The following is a 20,903-nucleotide window of genomic DNA, read 5'->3' as shown; positions in this document are numbered from 1 at the left end:
TCTTCCAATCACCCCTCTGTCTAAGGATTTCTAGGATGTCAGAAAAAGAGACATCCTCAGAGGGGGATCTGGGGGACCTTTCTGATTCCTCTAAATCAGTGTATGTGTTGAAAGACTCAGGTGAGTTGACATGCTTCCTCTTACACAACCTCTTCCGAGGGAGCTCTCCAGTGGGATAATCTGGGGAGGTCTAAGAAGAGGGGGCACCTCCAATGGGGGCTACTTGGGCCTCTGGCTACCTATGCCAAGAGGTTGCTGCCTGCTGCTGGTGGGACACAGGTTCCAATGGAATGGCTTTAGCAGAGGATAAAGCCTTCCCTATAGCTTTGAAAGCCTCCCCGCTCACTCCGAAAAAGACCTCCACTCCAAGGGGACAGATGGTCATCTCCTAGCAAGGAGGAATGGTTCTGAAGCAGAAGTGGGAGCCGAGGATTCAAGAGGGAGGGTCTGTTCCGATGAAAATCCAGGGTGACTGTCCCCCTCAGAGTCGACACGAGAGCATCTGCTCCAAGGTCCCTCGGCTCCAGACTGAGCCATCGAGGATGGAGTAATTGGCTCCAAGGAAGCAGGTTGAATCCCCAGAGCCGACGGGTCCAAGACAGAAAAATCTGAAGTAATAGGCTCCGAGAGTGGAGCAGTTGAAGGAGGAACAGTTGTCGCTAAGGGGGTCTGTTCCAAAACCTTTGGGTCCAGAGGGGTCAATTGTCTTGCCAGAGCTGGATCCGAAAGCAACCTCTTCACCACCTGCTCGATGTCCTCATCAGATAGAGTCCTGGAGGATCTGGTGGAGACAGAAGGAGATCTCCTACTTTCTAAAATAGGAGATCTCAAAGTGGGAGACACTACCTTGATTTTAGGTAAAAGTTTCGGTACCAAAGGTTGTCTCGGAGCCGAGGAGACTGACAGCACCAAAATGGATGAAACTGAGTCAGAACCAGAACTTCTTGGCTCCAACACTTTAGTCTTTTTAGTCGGCTCCGAAGCCGGGGCCGAAGATTTTCTCGATTTTGGAGCTGCCTGACCAAGTTCCAGCTGTTCCTGAAAGGAACTGGTCAAGAGACCCCTATCAATGAGTTTCCTCTTTCTTTCATTTAAAACTCTAGTGCTAAATGCTTGACAAAATGTGCAGGGTTCCTGCAAATGGGCTACACCAAGGCAAGACACACAACTGGTGTGGCTGTCTGTGAGAGACATTTTCTACGCACACCTATCACACTTTTTAAACCCCGAAGGGTGATGATATTTATGCTCCCTATCCTTATCTTTAGACATTCCGACTATCAGGAGTAGATAAGCTAGATAACAAGACTAAATATTAACTATGACAATAAAGAGAGGAAGAAACAAGAAGAGAATTTTTTTTTTATATATAAACACTCGCACAGGGAGGAAAGGCCCTCTAACTTAAACGGACACTACGGCCCTCTAACTTAAATGGGACGTACAGTCCTATGGGGGGAATAGAGGTCAGAAACATTCAAGAAACAGTCACAGAAGAGACAAAAAACTATATATATATATATATATATATATATATATATATATATATATATATATATATATATGGATAGAAAAAGTAGGAAAAAGTACTAAATTTAGCAAATAAAGTTTTACTTGGCCAACGAGCCAGTAAGACACAACCTTGAAGCTTTCGCGGGAAGCAAAATTTGGGGAATTGCTGTGAGGCACCATGGGATAGGGGCTAGCCTCAAGCCAGTAAAAGCTCTCAAGCTTTAGTATTGGCCGAGTCTGAGCCGAATATCGGCTCCGAACCCATCAAGCAAGAATTACAGTGAGATAGGACTAGATAACATTATTTGACTCAATATGTCATGAGGCAATATGACATATTTTAGGGGATTAAGGGGTTTAGAGAAAAGTAATAAAAGTATTAAAGAAGCATTATGAGATGACTTGAGGGAAAGTTATCTACATGTTTGCTTAGGAAAAAAGTACAGATTGAAAAGGTTGTGAAACATAAGTATGTGTTTATTTATGCAAGTAATTAATGCAATAATACAAACATGTACTGGTGAAATGAAAGAAGCAGGATGGGAAACAGAAGGAGATGTAATGTGTCTTTTATATGTAGATGATTAAGTTATTGTATCAAAAAATATAATATGGATACGGAAACTGTCACAAGGATGGAAAAGATGTTAAGTAAAGTTGGATTAAGGTTAAATGGGTTAAAAGTAAAGAGTTGGAGAAATAAAGAAGATAAACACAATATATTTTACTAGAAATGAGATAAACATAATAGCATTCAGGTATACTGAAAGTGTGAATATAGCAGAACAATGGAGAGAATACTCAAAGGCTGAGAGACATAACCTTTAAGTAAACTGATAACAGTAGTCAAGGAAAACACTTGGAACACACCACTAAATGTTTTTGAACAGGGATGTTTAACTTTCACATCTACAATAGCAAAAATCCTACAAAATGTAATACGAGGATGCTGTAAAAGTTTGCCTAGAAATAAAGTAATAGTCTGCGGATTCAGGTGATTATCACAGAGCAGTGTGGGCGATAACTGAGTGAATATACTACACTCATTACATCATAAATGTATAGTTTATAATGAACTACATCGATAATTTGTGCAGTACAATTCCTTTAGCATGGACTATGTTGCAAAAGTCAAGAACCAATAACTCCTCTCAGCCTTACCTATGCAAAAATACTCAAGTCAATACACAAAATAAAAAACTGGTACTCATATTAATTCCCATTCTTCTAGATAACATAACTCCAGTCAGTAGGAAGTACCCACATACTAGTACTGGTTGGAAGGGACATGTAATGGTAAAAGGAGTGACACAAAACTGATAGTGCCACTAGGACACACACTGTACGAAACAACAAACAGTAACAGACAGTTCCAAAAATAACCAACTGAGGACCAACCACGGCAGTGTTATTAAAAAATAACAAAAGAGAAAGTGCTTTGACGACCACATGGTTGCTTCTTCACACTCATACTATGATTATGACTATACAGACTATGAGTCTGTAGAAGCGACCATGTGGTCGTGAAAGCAATTACTGTTTTGTTATTTTTTAATAAAGTCTTTTTATACCAGCCGTGGTTGGTCGTCAATTGGTTATTTTTGGAACGTGAAGTTTGTTATTATGTATTTGAGGACCTTTACCCAGGAACCATTCATCTTTGTTTATTAGTAACAGATGGTTTCTTAATGATATATGATAGGTTACTGGCTACTGTCAATGTTTCAAGGTGATGTAACTTCCCAAAATCAGACTACTTGGGAACATCACACGTAACCACTAACCAAGTGAATGTCAGCAACAACTTATTACATTTTCTGTTAATTCTAGTAGTACTGAGGCAAATAATAGTTCTGCAAGCTTGGTGTACCCATCCAGTATTTAAAAACATTTTCTTACTCTGCATCATTTATGAAAAGCTTCTTATTAATAGGAAAACTTTGTTTTTTCCATAACAGGTATACTGATTTATTATGATATTAGATTGTGAACCTGAATGATACATGACTACATGCAAAATAAAGTAAAACATACAGCTCCATTGTTTTTATTTTTTATTTTATTCATTTTTCTTGAAACTTGGTCTTGCTTACAAAACTTTTTTGTTTTGTCTTTTTTGCTATTATTAGTTGCTCAAAATTGCTGATCAGAAATGCAAAGTACATTTTTTGAGGTAGCACTGCCTATAAACTGCTGGCATTCATGTCTGATCAGTTGAAACAAAACTGGGTATCTCTTGATGATACTGTTTAAAGGTTTAGGTGACCTGCTACAGTATATTAATTACTTTGGATACTTTTTACATAACATCAGACTACCTGGAATGTATCACATACTCTAATCCTGTAACAGTCAGCTGTACATAGGACTTTATCTATAAGCTACTGGTTAATGTAATCACACCTCATTACAGCTTGGCATATTGTTTGCTGCAGGGCTTTAGCTAGGTACTAAAGTCAATGGAAGAGGCTGGTGGGTTAGATGGAGAGTGCAAGATCCACAGAAGTACATTTGCTGCTGTTAGCAAACTGATGAAACCTCTACATATGTTGAGGAAAGTCCTTATACTATGCAATAAATGGGACTGTGATTAAATTTTATGGTTGGGAGGTAATAAACAAAAGCCAGTTTTGTAAGATTCCATAATTAATGCTCACAAAAAGCTGCCAAAGTGCACCAATAATTTAGGAAGAGGTCTAGTGTGTGTGTGTGTGTGTGTGTGTGTGTGTGTGTGTGTGTGTGTGTGTGTGTGTGTCTTGTGGTGGTAGGGTCAGTAGAAAAAAAATAATGTGGCCATATCATACAACTGTATGGATATAAGTGAAGTGGGAGGCAAAGAGCTTATGTTGCTCTGTTCAGCTTCTACTAGACATGTACAGGAGAAATATGCATACTGTAAGATATATCTCTGCACATGAGAAACGTTTCTTATAGCTAGACAATAAAGGAATGCTAGACTGACATCTGAATCCTGTCTATGGGGCACACTGTTTTTTTCAAGGTTTAGACAGATGCTTAAGTGCAGCACTGGGCAGTTCAAAGCAACTCCAAATCTAAATTTTAGGTGAAAAGGAACTGGTGTATTCTACTAGTAGCTAAATCCATTATCCATAGCCATCCAAACCTGACATCTAAAATAATATGGCAAGGGATGTTCATTAAATCATTTCGAAATCATAGTTTTAGGTGAGAGGCCAAAGATATGCTTAAAAGGAAACTGAATCCAGGTACCCGAAGCATCACACTGGTAATAGTTTTCTAAACATTTGCATCTACAAAAAGAACAGCAAAACTTCAGTCAGGAAGCATATTTGTGGGTCAGATGAAAGGTGCCCAACACTACTGCCTACAGATGGGCTTTGGGAATGAGCCTGAAAAGTCAACATAGCCAGTCAGACAGGAGGGCAAGTAGCAGGATCATAGTATCCCGATAATAAGTGTAGGGTCAGTATACATCAATCTCTTTGTATACACAGATATATTAGGTGGGAACATTAGCAGGAATGCTTATGTCCCATTGTGGTATCATTACTACAAAAATCAAGCGTGACAGTGGTGGTGGAGATACAAAATGTAGGAAAAGTCCTCCCAAGATGAAGATGATGTCCTATAACCATGGACACATTCACAGATGTAATCACAAGCTAACTCTCTCCAAGGTGAGAATCAACTGCAGAGTGCTTGGGTGGAGCCCCTCTGACCACACTTGGGAAGACATACAGTGTTATGTTAGGTAAGTCAGGCACAGATCTTAACTGCAAAACGGCTACTGGTAAACAACATAATTAAGCATCAGATACCTGAGCATGCAGGTTGTCTAATTATAATTTTAATCCATGATTCTGTCAGGCAGGAGGATAAAGGGTCTGAGTTTCACATCATGATATGTAAACAGCAACTCCACAACTTACATATTCTGACACTAATTTAAAGAGAAGGCATTTTAACTCCCAAAAGTCTAGTAAGACAGAAGTCCTCCCATCAAAATATTTTGTATGTGATCAATGAACCAGGCAGATGATCTAAAATATGGTACCTGACATTTAATTTGAAATGTATGATAATACATTAAAGAGGGACAATTTCCAGACATGTAATGAATAGTATACATTAGGCTGGCTACTGAAAATGAGGAAAATATCAATTATTAATGACATTTTGTAACAATCCAGTTATTAAACTTATGATCAGACAGGAAGAATATTAATTCTGCTGGAAGATATTTCTCTAGTAGAAGGAAAGCAATACTGACACTGGTGAGGACATAGATGGAGCTGGAGTATATTGACTTTTCTGGAGATATAACAATAACAATAAAATCAGGCTACGTCTTATATGCTGTATGACAATTTCACAATTTAACATAGGGCTAAAAAAATAAAAAAGACCCTTAAAAAAGTGGGAAAATACATTAGGAATCCCTGAGTAAATGATGTCAAATACCACAAAGGAGAAGGGTGGTATTATGCAGGCCTGCGCTTTCCTGAGAGGAGGGAGAAAAAGTGAAGGTTACTACCCAGAAAGAGGGCAATATAAAGATATAAATGGAAACTAATATTCAAAAACATGAGTCATTTGAGTCAAAATAAAATGCAGTTTTCTCTTCTGAAAAAGTGGTTGAACGTAGAACATTGTATCACTAGTGGTATTTGGGGAGGATGATTATATATTTGCACTAACACAGTAGGCACAGAATAAATAATGGATAGACACAGACCAGTAGCAGCATGAATACATACTCTCCTGAATCAACGTGATCTTTTTAGCGGCTGTTGGGCAGGCATGGCTTTTCCTCATTTTTATTAATATTTGAGGAATCAGGTCAGTATAAATCCACATTATAAACATAAATAAATTAGCACATTACTCAGGCACTTGTCATTACCACAGAAAAATGAAACGTGTTCTTATAAATAAGTTAACTCATTGCTAAGGCACTTATTATCCCAGAAATAATGAGAATTTTTCTTGTAATGCCTTGTTTTTAGCAGTGACCGGCTACATTCAGTTTGGTTGCCACCTACATGTGACTAGATGGCACATTCCTTGTGGCATTTTAATACAGTCAATGTTCTTCATATAATAATCTTCAACATTTTTACTGTTTTTCTCTTGTTTGTATGTTTTCTGTTTTTGCAATTTTGATACCAATCTGAAAAAAAAGAAAATGCAAAAGATTTATTTTAGTAAACAAGAAACAATTAATTGCATAAACCTATTGATTTGGTGATTCATCTAACAAACATGATGCATTATGATGCACATCTATGCTTAAAACACAAAATACATCCAGACTTAAAGAATAGTGGGAATATATTTATTCACAGGACGTTTTTAACCTTTGCAACTGTAATGAACTACATGCTAAATTATAAGTGCTCTTAATATTTTCTAAGTTCAACATGTTTGTTTTATTCTCCTGTTGAAAAAATACCCCTCAACATGACATGCATGTAAACAATTATGCTAACTTACAACTCTGGTTTAGTTATAAAAACTGAAATGGGTGCATTATAGTTAAAAGAAAAAATATACATATCTATGAAATTAGCAGTATCCCCAACAAATATACCAGATGTGTCTTCAGAAGGTCCTTGATTGTTTTTTTTAGAAACTCCAAAGCGCTTACTTGCAGTTACATTGTGAATGTGTCATACTGGACATAATGTCCCCACTTGTGTATCTGAACTCATGTTATCAGTGAAGAAAACAACACAAAAAAAAAAAACAACGGCGTCAGAATACTTTTACCAGAATATTTTGATGCTATTACCATATTGAACTAATTCTACATATTCCTTAAGCTACAATAATTGGATAGACTATTTATTAAGACAGTTGAACCAAGACAGTTTACCCATGTATGGCCTTGTTGAGAGACTGACATTCCTCTTAATTAAGGTTAAATGCTTGCACCTAATCTGTCTCCTGTTGTGTTATCAGTGTAGCAGTTGTGACTTATGAGGTGAGAGCCAAGAGTTATCTTTGAGCTTGTATTTTGCAATGGATAATATTTTAGGTTTATTTAGGTTTCTCTATGCTTCTAATCAAGCCCATTTATTGCTATTGCTGACTCTGTTCATATAACCTATGCAGAGGTTTTTGAGGCTTATATATTTATGAAAAGTATAGTCTCACAGACATGGATTTTGCTGGGTGTCACCTGCCTGGAGAATGATGAGGGATGGGATAATAATTAATGTTTTTTTTTAATGCTGAGAAAGGATGATATTGGTGACATTCTAAAAAAGATATTTTATGATGACAAACTATGCTTCTTCGTTGTGTTGAGAATGATATGGGATAAAGTGGTTCCATTAGCAGTTATTTTCTCTATTTCTGTACAATGATAACATTTCATTTTCAGTGCTGTACTTTTGGGAACAAGTAAGAGGTGTACACTATTGTGTAAAGCTAATAGAGTTAGTGTTAATAAGATAGATATTTTATGCATTTCTGTGAGGTTAGTTTGGGCTAGAGCTAGGTAATGAAAATAACATTTTTATTTTTAATAAACAAGTGAGGTGTATTATACCTGGAACACAGATGTTGTAATTTACGTGGATAATAGTGTGGTAAGTAGCTGTTATGCTCATATATACTACTAAGAGAATTTATTTATTTATTTTTTTATTTAACCGTTGGAGCCAATTTTCAGCGGAGGCCAGGGAGAAATGCTCCAGATGCATGTCTTTGTAACAAAAGAAATTCTGTCTTCTGGAAAGGTTACAGTTTACTGACTGATAAATGTGAAGACCAGATCATAAAAGAAATGCTGGATGGGTGTGTGGGAAAGGGGTAGTGTAGAGGAGTGGTACGCAGCCAAGATAATTCCCAACTGTGGAATCCCTCAAGGAAATAAACAGTACATCTTTTTCTCACGGAGCCAGAATTGCACGGTGAGCTTACTAACAAAACTGAAAGCCTGGGGGGGCAGTCTCAGCTGCTGTCAGTTCGAAGAACCTGTATGGTCAAGGCGTTTGGAATACCATGTAACATGGATTTAATGTACTGAAAGACTGTATGCAATGTTTACCCTAAAGGGTAACAACTAGAAATAAAACAAAAGAAAACTGAAAGGGACTATAAACTTTTTAAAAGTAATATAGCTATTTGTATAAATGTTAACAATTGTTAAAAACTATAATAAAGATAGAAATCAGGATTTTACTTATTTATTTACTTATTTTTTGGAGAGGGAAGCAACCAACTTTAGTCTCTCAGCATCCTGACTAGGGAGGGAAACAGCTAAAATCTGATGTTAAACGCTTAGCTTACTCAGAGCAAATGCAATTAATGAGTTTTATTATTTCTGGTCACTTTGCTGTACACAGTGACATGAACTTGATGCCTTGCTCTTTGCTTACTGATAACACTAAATAATTACTGAATACATACACACACACACACACACATACATACATACATATATATATATATATATATATATATATATATATATATATATATATATTGATTTGGACTGCTGAAAGAAGATGAGGTGCTAGGTATAGCACTTGCATGTGTAGGCTGTAATAATAACAATACCAACATGTGTAAGGGGCCTATCACTTCTCCTTTTTATATGAAGCAGGTAGTATTGACACCATAGGTAGGGAAAATATGACTGGGACAGGTATTAGGCTTGTATTCAACACAGTAGTGATTGATCCATTTATAAGTGATCACTAAGGTACAAATATCAGGAATTTTATTTAAAGCATGAGATTACAGTTTCCTGGGGATGTCACTTTTCTTCAAGGCACAGCATTCTTGCAGGTGGCATACATAAACAGTGGACGTAGGAATGAAGCTTTCCATATAGGGGAGTCCAGGGAGGTTGTTCTCTACAAAAAATGTTTTTTTCAGTTACTTTTTTTAAAAATACATCTTATTATATATGGTTGAGTGTTTGCAGTGCTTTACAATTAAATTATTTTTTCAAAACACCTTTACTGAATTATCAGTTGTGACACAGGCAAACTTACATTTATATAAAAGCAATCAAACTATATTAACAAGTTTACATTTACAAGTACTATACATCACATACATTGTTATATGTCATAGGCTGGTACTAGGCTATTGGCCCTAGGGCCTATACAAGCTTAGCCATAACAATTCCCTGGATATTTCTTCCAACAATATTTACTTCCCTGGACCCCTGTCTAGCAGGGTGACTGACGTGATCCCCGGGGTGAATTTCTATCTGACATCCAATCATCAAGGTTCCTTTTGAAGAGGGCCAATGAGGCGCTCTGCTTGACATGTATGGGCAGTCTATTCCAGAGTATGGGGAGTCTCTGGGTCAGGAACCTATCCCTCCAGCATGTTTTCTTCATTGTGATGACAAGGTTTAGATCCCTGGAGCATGTGGCTCTGAGGGATTGGGATTTCTTTAAGTGGAGCATGCCCAACAGCTCAGGGTTTGACATGACCTTGTAGGTTAAGCAGAGATCGCCTCTGAGTAGATGATATGCCACAGACTACAGCTGGAGTTTTTTTTAGATGGTCAGCATAGGGCATCTGCTTTAGGCCTGTGATTCTTTTAGTGAGGTATTTCTGGGACCTTTCCAGCTGTTGCAGATGTCTTGTGAGGTACATACCAAACAGGGCATTGTACTCTATAATGGATCTAATGAGGGATGAGTACAGTGGGACAATGACCTCCTTTTTTCCTGGATGAAAAGCCCTTAGTGATGAGGTGTGCTACACAGAAGGTCTTCCTGACTGTTGTAGCGATGTGGTTATCGAAGGTGAGACCACTGTCCACATGTGTCAAGTCTCTCACCACACTTTTTAGTGTACTGCCACCTATGTGGTAATTCATGGGTACATGTTTTTTTCCCAAAGGGGATAACTATACATTTCTTGGCATTAAGCTTGAGCCCATGGCTCTGTCACCAGGAATCTGTTTCTGTAAGGCCCTTTTGTAAAATATCCACATCATTTGTGGATTCAATAATGTCTCCCAGTTTGCAGTCATCTGCGAACTTGGTTAGCCAGAGTCCCTTAGTGTTGGCCTGTACGTCCTAGAAGTAGATGCCAAACAAGACTGGTCCCAGGACTGAACCCTGAGGTACTGCACTTGTCACATGTCTGGAGCTGGATTTGGAGTCGGCTACTTTTACAGTCTGGCTTCTGTCAGTAAGCCAGTTGGGTAACCATTGAGTGACGTAGGGATTTATGCCCAGCTTAGTAAGTTTATCTATGATTCTAGAGTGGGGGATGGTGTCAAAGGCCTTGGCAAGGTCCACATAGGCTGTGTGGACTGCATTACCCTCATCCACAGCTCTGGAGACTGATTTGAAGAAGTCAATCAGGTTCAGGAGACAAGATCGGCCCTTCACGAACTCAAACTGGGTGGGGTCCAGTGTTTGAAGGTTGCCAATGTCTTTGTTTATAAGTTCCATGATAATGCATTCCATGCCCTTGCAGATCAGGCTCGTCAGACTGATGGGATGGTAGTTCCTGGGATCCAAGATGGATCCCCCCTTGTGGAGTGGGGTAACTGTAACTGTGCGCCACTCAGTGGGCACGAAGCCTGAGGTGAGGTTATGATTAAACATGACACTTAGGTGAGGTGACAGTTCATTTTGTAGTTCATGTAGTACACAGCCTGGGATGTCATCTGGTCCCATGGATGCCATATTCTTAGCTTTGGAGAGTGCGTTTTTTACCTGTGTGGCCGTTATTACCAGAATTTGGCAATCTTTCAGTATTGAGATGGGCCCTCTAGGGGGTGGGGGGGGTGAAGTTTGCATTGAATCGATCTGCCAGTTTTCTCCAGTAAATTCCAGCCCCCTCTTTCCTATATATTGTATCCCTAATTGTAGTCATCCCTAATGACAGATTTTCCTTTCTCCACTAACATGTTTGCTTAGTTCTTAGAATACTTTCTGCTACTTTATGAATATAATATTCTGTATGGTTATTGTTATTTTCCCTAAGGATCTGCATCCAAAATCCCAGTCTCTCCTTGTTTCTTGAGCCCCCCCATTCCATCATCATCCCTTTCCACTTCTTCTGCTTGTGCTATGTGTAGGAGCCTTAACTGTGTAGCTCTGAAATACCCCTTCAGATCAGTAAATACCAAACCACCTTGTTCTACTGGAAGGATCAGCTTATCTCACTTGAATTTTGCCTTCCCATCCAGATAAAATCCTTCAACTCTTTATTAATTGCTATCCACGGCTTCTCTTCTGGTTGATAATAATATGCCTGACCTGTATATAAACCAAAAGGGATAAAAACATTTTGACTGCTTGCATCCTGCTATCCATATCCCATAAAACAGAGCTTCCAATTTCTCAGTTTTTGTATTATCATTTTATTCTCTTCCCACATACCTTTTAGCTGCCATAACAGAATCGATTTTAATCCGTACTCCCAAGTACTTCATTTTCTCATGCCCCCATAAATATGGGTATTTCTGAATCAATTCTTTTGTGGGTATGTAGTTTACAGCTACTGCCTTTGTTTTATCTTCATTAATTTTGTTTCTCAGAAAGACTTGAAATTGTCTCAAAATGTTCCACAACACTGAAATATCCTTTTCTGGTTTTGTCAGATATAAAATTATATCATCTGCAAATAAAGCCAGTTTTCTTGTTTACTATACCAATTATATCCTTGAATTTCAGCTTTCCTTAATTTCTTAATTTATTTCCTATGGTTTTAAATATAATGCAAATAAAAAAGGGTAAAGAGGACACCCCTGCCTCATTCCTCTGCTCAAACAGAACTTATCAGAGAGGAACCCACCCACTTTAATGTTCCTCTCTGATCCCTCATATATCCTCCTAATCAACCGTATAATTTTATCAGGGAATACAAATGTTTCCAATGCCCTACTCATAAAATCCCAGCATACTCTGTCAAATGCTTTCTCTGCATCAACACCCATGAACAACAGTGGTATTTTCTTACATGATGCTTCTCGCTGGATCATCATTGTTCTTTTAATGTCAAATGCTTGCTTCCCGTCCACAAAATCACACTGATCCATATCCATCAATGTTGGAGTCACCTTTGCCGTTATTTTAGCCATTATAGACAAACACTTTATAATCATGATAAAAACAAAGAACATAAAACTCATAAAGAAAAATAAAGCAGCACCATATCACTGAACCACACTAACTTTTTAATAATTACATAAAATTACATAAAATCCACTGAGCGCTTTCACCCAACTGTCTGGTGGGTTTCATCAGAGTACATAATCAAAGGAGCAGCTGCCTTAATTAATATAACTTAATTGAAATCAATTAGTTAATAAATAAAAATACAATTAAGCCACATAAAAATGTTACATAAAAATGTTTTTAAAAATGAAAGCTTATGCATAATTGTACATTCTTTCAAACCATTCTAAATAAAACCATGTTTGTAACTAGAAGGAAAAGCCTGAGCCGAAATCTCATGATGTAAATATACTATTGAAGTAAATGTTAAGTGTGTATATATATATGTATTCCTTATAATATTATTATTGTTTTATTATGTTTTATACTAAATTTGTTGTTGTTATAGTATAAATGACTGTAAAATTTTCTTATATACTGGATATTAAATAAATAAATAATTAAATAATATATATTGACTTATAATGGATATAAATATGTAAAATAAAACTGTACTAGAGCATTAAAAAAGTTAAAAATGTAAATAAAAATATATAAATAATGTATTATGAAAGTAATAATATAAAATTGGAAAATATTAGTTGATAATCACACTGTACAATGCAAAATATATCAAAAATATATGTATACCAGTATTAAAAGAAACAGCTCATGTATATACATTGTAATGTAATAAATAACTATTAAATAATGTAAGATTTCATTTTTAGAAAACTACTAATGGAGATGTATTCATTAATGCCAGGTTTACTACTTGCATTTAATCTTAATTGCCATAAACATTCTTTCATTTCTAAAAGATTGTTTACATCTCCTTCCTTTGAGCATGTTTCCGGTATTCTGTCAATCACAAAAAATAAAAATTTACTAAAATCAGAACATGTTGTACTATGCATGTACAATGCATTTCTTGTTTTTTTGTTCCTTATATCCCTATTGTGCTCATTAATCCTCTCTCTAAGTTTCCTTATATTATTACCTATATAAAATGCTGTACAGGACAGACATGTGGCTATGTATATAACTTGCTTAGTGTTACAATTAACATAACCTGGGCATCTAATGGTCCTATTGAACCCTTTTATAGCAAAATAAGGCCCATCATTTATAAATTTACAAGTTTTACAAAAGCCACATTTTTCATACATGATTTTTTATACGTTTCTTCGTACTCAAAAATGTCCTTTAAATTTTTTCCCCTACTATATACAATTGTAGGAACTTTACCTATATTCTCAATAATTTCTGGTTGATTACTGAAAACTCTGTCCCATGCTTCCTTCACCACCTCTACTACATATTTGGTATTGTCATTAAATGGTAAGGTAAATGAGCATGTCATATTTTTATTCGTGATTGACTTGATTAACTTATCATCTTTTCCAACTTTTAAAATAGGTTTAAAATTGTCCTTCCTTCTATTCAAAATTTCTTTTTTTGTGCTATTGATAAGATGATATGGATAGCCTCTGTCTGTAAACATTGTAGACAAAAAATTCAACTCATTTATAAATACAGTATCCTCACTAATAATTCTAGACATTCTCACCATTTGGCCTTTGACTAAATTTCGTTTCTGAAAATATGGGTGGCAACTTTTAAAATGCAAATATGAATTTGAGAATGTTTTTTTGCGGAATATATTGGATTCAATTTTGCCATCCTTCTTATAAATATTTAAATCCAAATAATCGCATTTGTCCACCTGTATATTGTAAGTAAATTTCAAAAAAGTAGTTGTGTTTTCCAAATAGTCTATGAATTCTATCATCTCTTCTTTTTTGCCCTTCCAGACTAATAGTATGTAGTCCAAAAATCTTACATATAACACCACTTTTGACCAAAAATCATTGCTCAGTACATATTGTTGTTCCCATTTTGCCAAAACCAAGTTGGCATATACTGGAGAACACCTAGCTCCCATCGCAACCCCTGAGCATTGCTTGAAATATTCACCATCTTGCTGAAAAAAATTGTTTTGAAGTACCAACTCCATTAGATCAATTCATAATTTTCTTTTCACCGTGTGATGTTTCCCAAACAATTCAAGGCTACTTTCAAACATCTCAAGCCCTTTGTTATGGGGTATCACTAAAAATAAATTAATGATGTCTATAGTTACTAAATATGTGTCCGTAACTATTTTATCCGAATACTCATGCAATATTTCAAGACAATGCCATGAGTCTTTTAAAATGTACTCAATGTTATCTAATACTTCTTTACAATTTATGTCGATATAATGTGCTATTGTCTCCAGTTTTGACAATTTTGCAGCTACTATAGGTCTGAATGGAGGATTAGAAACATTTTTATGTATTTTGGGTATACCAAATACTTTTGGTGTAACAGGATGTACAACTGTTAAGTAATCATATTCCTCCTTGTTAATAAGACCATCCATCAAGTATTCATAAAGCTGCCAGTCAATCTTTGTGTATGCCTTAATCATATCATATCTAGAGACTCTGGTGTAAGTGGCCTCATCATTGAGCATGTACATCATTTTATTTTTGTAATCATCTTTACTCATAATGACTACCCCTCCTCCCTTGTCAGGTTTCATTATTCTGTATTTGTTGTTAGTGCACATTTCATTTAAACAAAATCTTTCAGCTGTTGTTAAATTCTCATTGCATATGTCGTTTATTTTTAATGCCTTTCTTATTTGTACATCACATATCATTTCAAATAGATGAATCATGGGGTTTGCTGGTGGTACAAAAGTACTGGATCTTTTAAAGGTAATACTGGACGTTTCTTTTTTCCATACAACACTATGATTGTGAAAATAAATCTTTAAATTTAACAATCTTGTATATAACCTTAAATTCAGTAAAACTTTACCTACATCCAGCTTAAAAGTGGGAATAAATTTAAAACCCTTCTTAAAAAGTGACAAATATTTTTCACCTATTACTTTATCCGTGTAATTGAAAACTGAGAAACCTCCTTCAGTGATAATTTCACATTGCATAATAGCAAATTCTGAATTATGTGAAACTTGGTTTGTCGTTACATTACCATTACTATCGGGAATCAAATCACAGTCCCAATCACAACCTTCACTAACAGTTACTTCAAAATTGTGTATGTAATTATTAGCATACTCATAATCAATCTCAATTACTTCTTCATTTGTGAAACCTTCCTGCTCAAATGACTTTTCAATATTTCCTAATATTATTGGTTCTGCCTGAACCTGTTCGTGTAATTGTTCGTATAGCAGTTTTGTCCCTGATAACGCCCTTTTAGGCATTCTGATCTTCTCACTGGTTGTTCCTCTAAAAAAGTTTGTCTCTCATGAACGTTTTTATAATTGTTATTACCTGGGTTAACTCCCTCATTTCCCGTGTAATCCACATTATTGTCAACATTCATCATGTTATTACAGTTCTGATCAGTAACCCTAAATTGGCGCTTAAATTCTCTAAAATGGTTATAAGCTTTGTTTTTAGCATAGTCATCAGTATCCCTTTGCAACTTATTATTTTTTCCTTCTAGACCTTTGCTGACATACCTATTAATATCTAACAAGATATTGTCAAACCTATGCTTATTAGACTCAAACAATAAATTGTTTCTTATACTTCTGTCCAAGGTAGACAGTATACCATTCAATTTTAACAGCTTGTTGTTGTTTTTAATAATCAGTTTCATTAGCTGTTTGCCAGCATTGTCAAAAATGTCTATCAACTCTTTAAAAAGTTCTTTATCTTCAAACCCAAAAGGTACCTTAAGTACTCTCAGTTCCTTCGGTACTTGATTCAGCTCGATGGACCTTTCGAGGAAAACATTGTCCATCTGCAACGCTTTATATTTCCTTAAATGTTTGTCGAACTCCTCCAGTTGCTTATTGAGAGTTCCCATATCGTGTATGTGCTGGTTGTTTCCCAATCTTGGTAAAGACAGTAAAGTATCCGATTCAGGTAACGATGAACTTCTCCTCCACACGTTGTCTATGCCTCCCCTAGCGTTCTCAACCGGAATCGGTGGCGGAATTACGTGGCCTTGAGCTCCAATACCAGTATGTGTTGTCCGACCCCCAATAGATTCCCTGGAACTAGTGCTAGCTGATGGCTGGTTTCGGGAGGTACCCGGTGTAGAATGCAACGTTAAAATCAAGTCATCTGCTTCCAAAAACGAAACGTTGTTTACTTCATTATTCGCTATGTTAGTCAACTTAGGTCCCGAAGCTGCATTCTGCTCCATTATTACCAAAAGTAACTTTTTAGTAATCTCCAACTGTTGTTGCAGCAGCTGCTCCATACTTAAAATTAACGTATGAAATAGCGATTAAAATAGCGTTTAAAATAAAAACTAGTGTACAGTGTATGGTGCGCTTAAAGGACCAAACGTTGATAAAAACAAAGAACATAAAACTCATAAAGAAAAATAAAGCAGCACCATATCACTGAACCACACTAACGTTTTAATAATTACATAAAATTACATAAAATCCACTGAGCGCTTTCACCCAACTGTCTGGTGGGTCTCATCATAGTACATAATCAAAGGAGCAGCTGCCTTAAATAATATAACTTAATTGAAATCAATTAGTTAATAAATAAAAATACAATTAAGCCACATAAAAATGTTACATAAAAATGTTTTTCTTTATGAGTTTTATGTTCTTTGTTTTTATCAACGTTTGGTCCTTTAAGTGCACCAAACACTGTACACTAGTTTTTATTTTAAACGCTACTTTAATCGCTATTTCATACGCTAATTTTAAGTATGGAGCAGCTGCTGCAACAACAATTGGAGATTACTAAAAAGTTACTTTTGGTAATAAAGGAGCAGAATACAGCTTTGGGACCTAAGTTGACTAACATAGCGAATAATGAAGTAAACAACGTTTCGCTTTTGGAAGCAGATGACTTGATTTTAACGTTGCATTCTACACCGGGTACCTCCCGAAACCAGCCATCAGCTAGCACTAGTTCCAGGGAATCTATTGTGGGTCGGACAACACATACTGGTATTGGAGCTCAAGGCCATGTAATTCCGCCACCGATTCCGGTTGAGAACGCTAGGGAAGGCATAGACAACGTGTGGAGGAGAAGTTCATCGTTACCTGAATTGGATACTTTACTGTCTTTACCAAAATTGGGAAACAACCAGCACATACACGATATGGGAACTCTCAATAAGCAACTGGAGGAGTTCGACAAACATTTAAGGAAATATAAAGAGTTGCAGATGGACAATGTTTTCATCTAAAGGTCCATCGAGCTGAATCAAGTACCGAAGGGACTGAGAGTACTTAAGGTACCTTTTGGGTTTGAAGATAAAGAACTTTTTAAAGAGTTGATAGACATTTTTGACAATGCTGGCAAACAGCTAATGAAACTGATTATTAAAAACAACAACAACAAGCTGTTAAAATTGAATGGTATACTGTCTACCTTGGACAGAAGTATAAGAAACGATTTATTGTTTGAATCTAATAAGCATAGGTTTGACAATATCTTGTTAGATATTAATAGGTATGTCAGCAAAGGTCTAGAAGGAAAAAATAATAAGTTGCAAAGGGATACTGATGACTATGCTAAAAACAAAGCTTATAACCATTTTAGAGAATTTAAGCGCCAATTTAGGGTTACTGATCAGAACTGTAATAACATGATGAACGTTGACAATAATGTGGATTACACGGGAAATGAGAGAGTTAACCCAGGTAATAACAATTATAAAAACGTTCATGAGAGACAAACTTTTTTAGAGGAACAACCAGTGAGAAGATCAGAACGCCTAAAAGGGCGTTATCAGGGACAAAACTACTATATGAACAATTACACGAACAGGTTCAGGCAGAACCAATAATATTAGGAAATATTGAAAAGTCATTTGAGCAGGAGGGTTTCACAAATGAAGAAGTAATTGAGATTGATTATGAGTATGCTAATAATTACATACACAATTTTGAAGTAAATGTTAGTGAAGGTTGTGATTGTGACTGTGATTTGATTCCCGATAGTAATGGTAATGTAACGACAAACCAAGTTTCACATAATTCAGAATTTGCTATTATGCAATGTGAAATTATCACTGAAGGAGGTTTCTCAGTTTTCAATTACACGGATAAAGTAATAGATGAAAAATATTTGTCACTTTTTAAGAAGGGTTTTAAATTTATTTCCACTTTTAAGCTGGATGTAGGTAAAGTTTTACTGAATTTAAGGTTATATACAAGATTGTTAAATTTAAAGATGTGTTTTCACAATCATAGTGTTGTATGGAAAAAAGAAACGTCCAGTATTACCTTTAAAAGATCCAGTACTTTTGTACCACCAGCAAACCCCATGATTCATCTATTTGAAATGTTATGTGATGTACAAATAAGAAAGGCATTAAAAATAAATGACATATGCAATGAGAAATTAACAACAGCTGAAAGATTTTGTTTAAATGAAATGTGCACTAACAACAAATACAGAATAATGAAACCCGACAAGGGAGGAGGGGTAGTCATTATGAGTAAAGATGATTACAAAAATAAAATGATGTACATGCTCAATGATGAGGCCACTTACACCAGAGTCTCTAGACATGATATGATTAAGGCATACACAAAGATTGACTGGCAGCTTTATGAATACTTGATGGATGGTCTTATTAACAAGGAGGAATATGATTACTGAACAGTTGTGCATCCTGTTACACCAAAAGTATCTGGTATACCCAAAATACATAAAAATGTTTCTAATCCTCCATTCAGACCTATAGTAGCTGCAAAATTGTCAAAACTGGAGACAATAGCACATTATATCGACATAAATTGTAAAGAAGTATTGGATAACATTGAGTACATTTTAAAAGACTCATGGCATTGTCTTGAAATATTGCATGAGTATTCGGATAAAATAGTTACAGACACATATTTAGTAACTATAGACATCCTTAATTTATTTTCAGTGATACCCCATAACAAAGGGTTGAGATGTTTGAAAGTAGCCTTGAATTGTTTGGGAAACATCACATGGTGAAAAGAAAATTATGAATTGATCTAATGGAGTTGGTACTTCAAAACAATTTTTTTTAGCAAGATGGTGAATATTTCAAGCAATGCTCAGGGGTTGTGATGGGAGCTAGGTGTGCTCCAGTATATGCCAACTTGGTTTTGGCAAAATGGGCACAACAATATGTACTGAGCAGTAATTTTTGGTCAAAAGTGGTGTTATATGTAAGATTTTTGGACGACATACTATTAGTCTGGAAGGGCAAAAAAGAAGAGATGATAGAATTCATAGACTATTTGGAAAACACAACTACTTTTTTGAAATTTACTTACAATATACAGGTGGACAAATGCGATTATTTGGATTTAAATATTTATAAGAAGGATGGCAAAACTGAATCCAATATATTCCGCAAAAAAACATTCTCAAATTCATATTTGCATTTTAAAAGTTGCCACCCATATTTTCAGAAACGAAATTTAGTCAAAGGCCAAATGGTGAGAATGTCTAGAATTATTAGTGAGGATACTGTATTTATAAATGAGTTGAATTTTTTGTCTACAATGTTTACAGACAGAGGCTATCCATATCATCTTATCAATAGCACAAAAAAAGAAATTTTGAATAGAAGGAAGGACAATTTTAAACCTATTTTAAAAGTTGGAAAAGTTGATAAGTTAATCAAGTCAATCACGAATAAAAATATGCCATGCTCATTTACCTTACCATTTAATGACAATATCAAATATGTAGTAGAGGTGGTGAAGGAAGCATGGGACAGAGTTTTCAGTAATCAACCAGAAATTATTGAGAATATAGGTAAAGTTCCTACAATTGTATATAGCAGGGGAAAAAATTTAAAGGACATTTTTGAGTACGAAGAAACGTATAAAAAAATCATGTATGAAAAAATGTGGCTTTTGTAAAACTTGTAAATTTATAAATGATGGGCCTTATGTTGCTATAAAAGGGTTCAATAGGACCATTAGATGCTCAGGTTATGTTAATTGTAACACTAAGCAAGTTATATACATAGCCACATGTCTGTCCTGTACAGCATTTTATATAGGTAAGACTATAAGGAAACTTAGAGAGAGGATTAATGAGCACAATAGGGATATAAGGAACAAAAAGCAACAAATGCATTGTACATGCATAGTACAACATGTTCTGATTTTAGTAAATTTTTATTTTTTGTGATTGACAGAATACCGGAAACATGCTCAAAGGAAGGAGATGTAAACAATCTTTTAGAAATGAAAGAATGTTTATGGCAATTAAG

At 35.7% G+C, this 20,903-nt stretch overlaps 1 protein-coding gene across 1 annotated transcript in view; it reads right to left on the bottom strand.

Moving 5' to 3' along the window:
• Window positions 1–4,956: 4,956 nt before the first annotated feature.
• Window positions 4,957–20,903, bottom strand: part of MGAT4D (MGAT4 family member D) — a 997,995-nt gene continuing 982,048 nt past the window's right edge. Inside the window, exon 15 of the mRNA XM_044060402.1 lies at window positions 4,957–6,664. Coding sequence (XP_043916337.1) covers window positions 6,611–6,664 — 54 coding nt within the window. The 3' untranslated portion in view covers window positions 4,957–6,610. The remainder of the gene's footprint in view (window positions 6,665–20,903) is intronic.

The sequence above is a fragment of the Protopterus annectens genome, chromosome 2.part0 (assembly GCF_019279795.1).
Source record: "Protopterus annectens isolate FY-2018-M chromosome 2.part0, PAN1.0, whole genome shotgun sequence".
NCBI lineage: Eukaryota > Metazoa > Chordata > Ceratodontiformes > Protopteridae > Protopterus > Protopterus annectens.
Note: the sequence above shows the minus strand (reverse complement) of the source record. Positions and strands in the feature narration are given on the sequence as shown.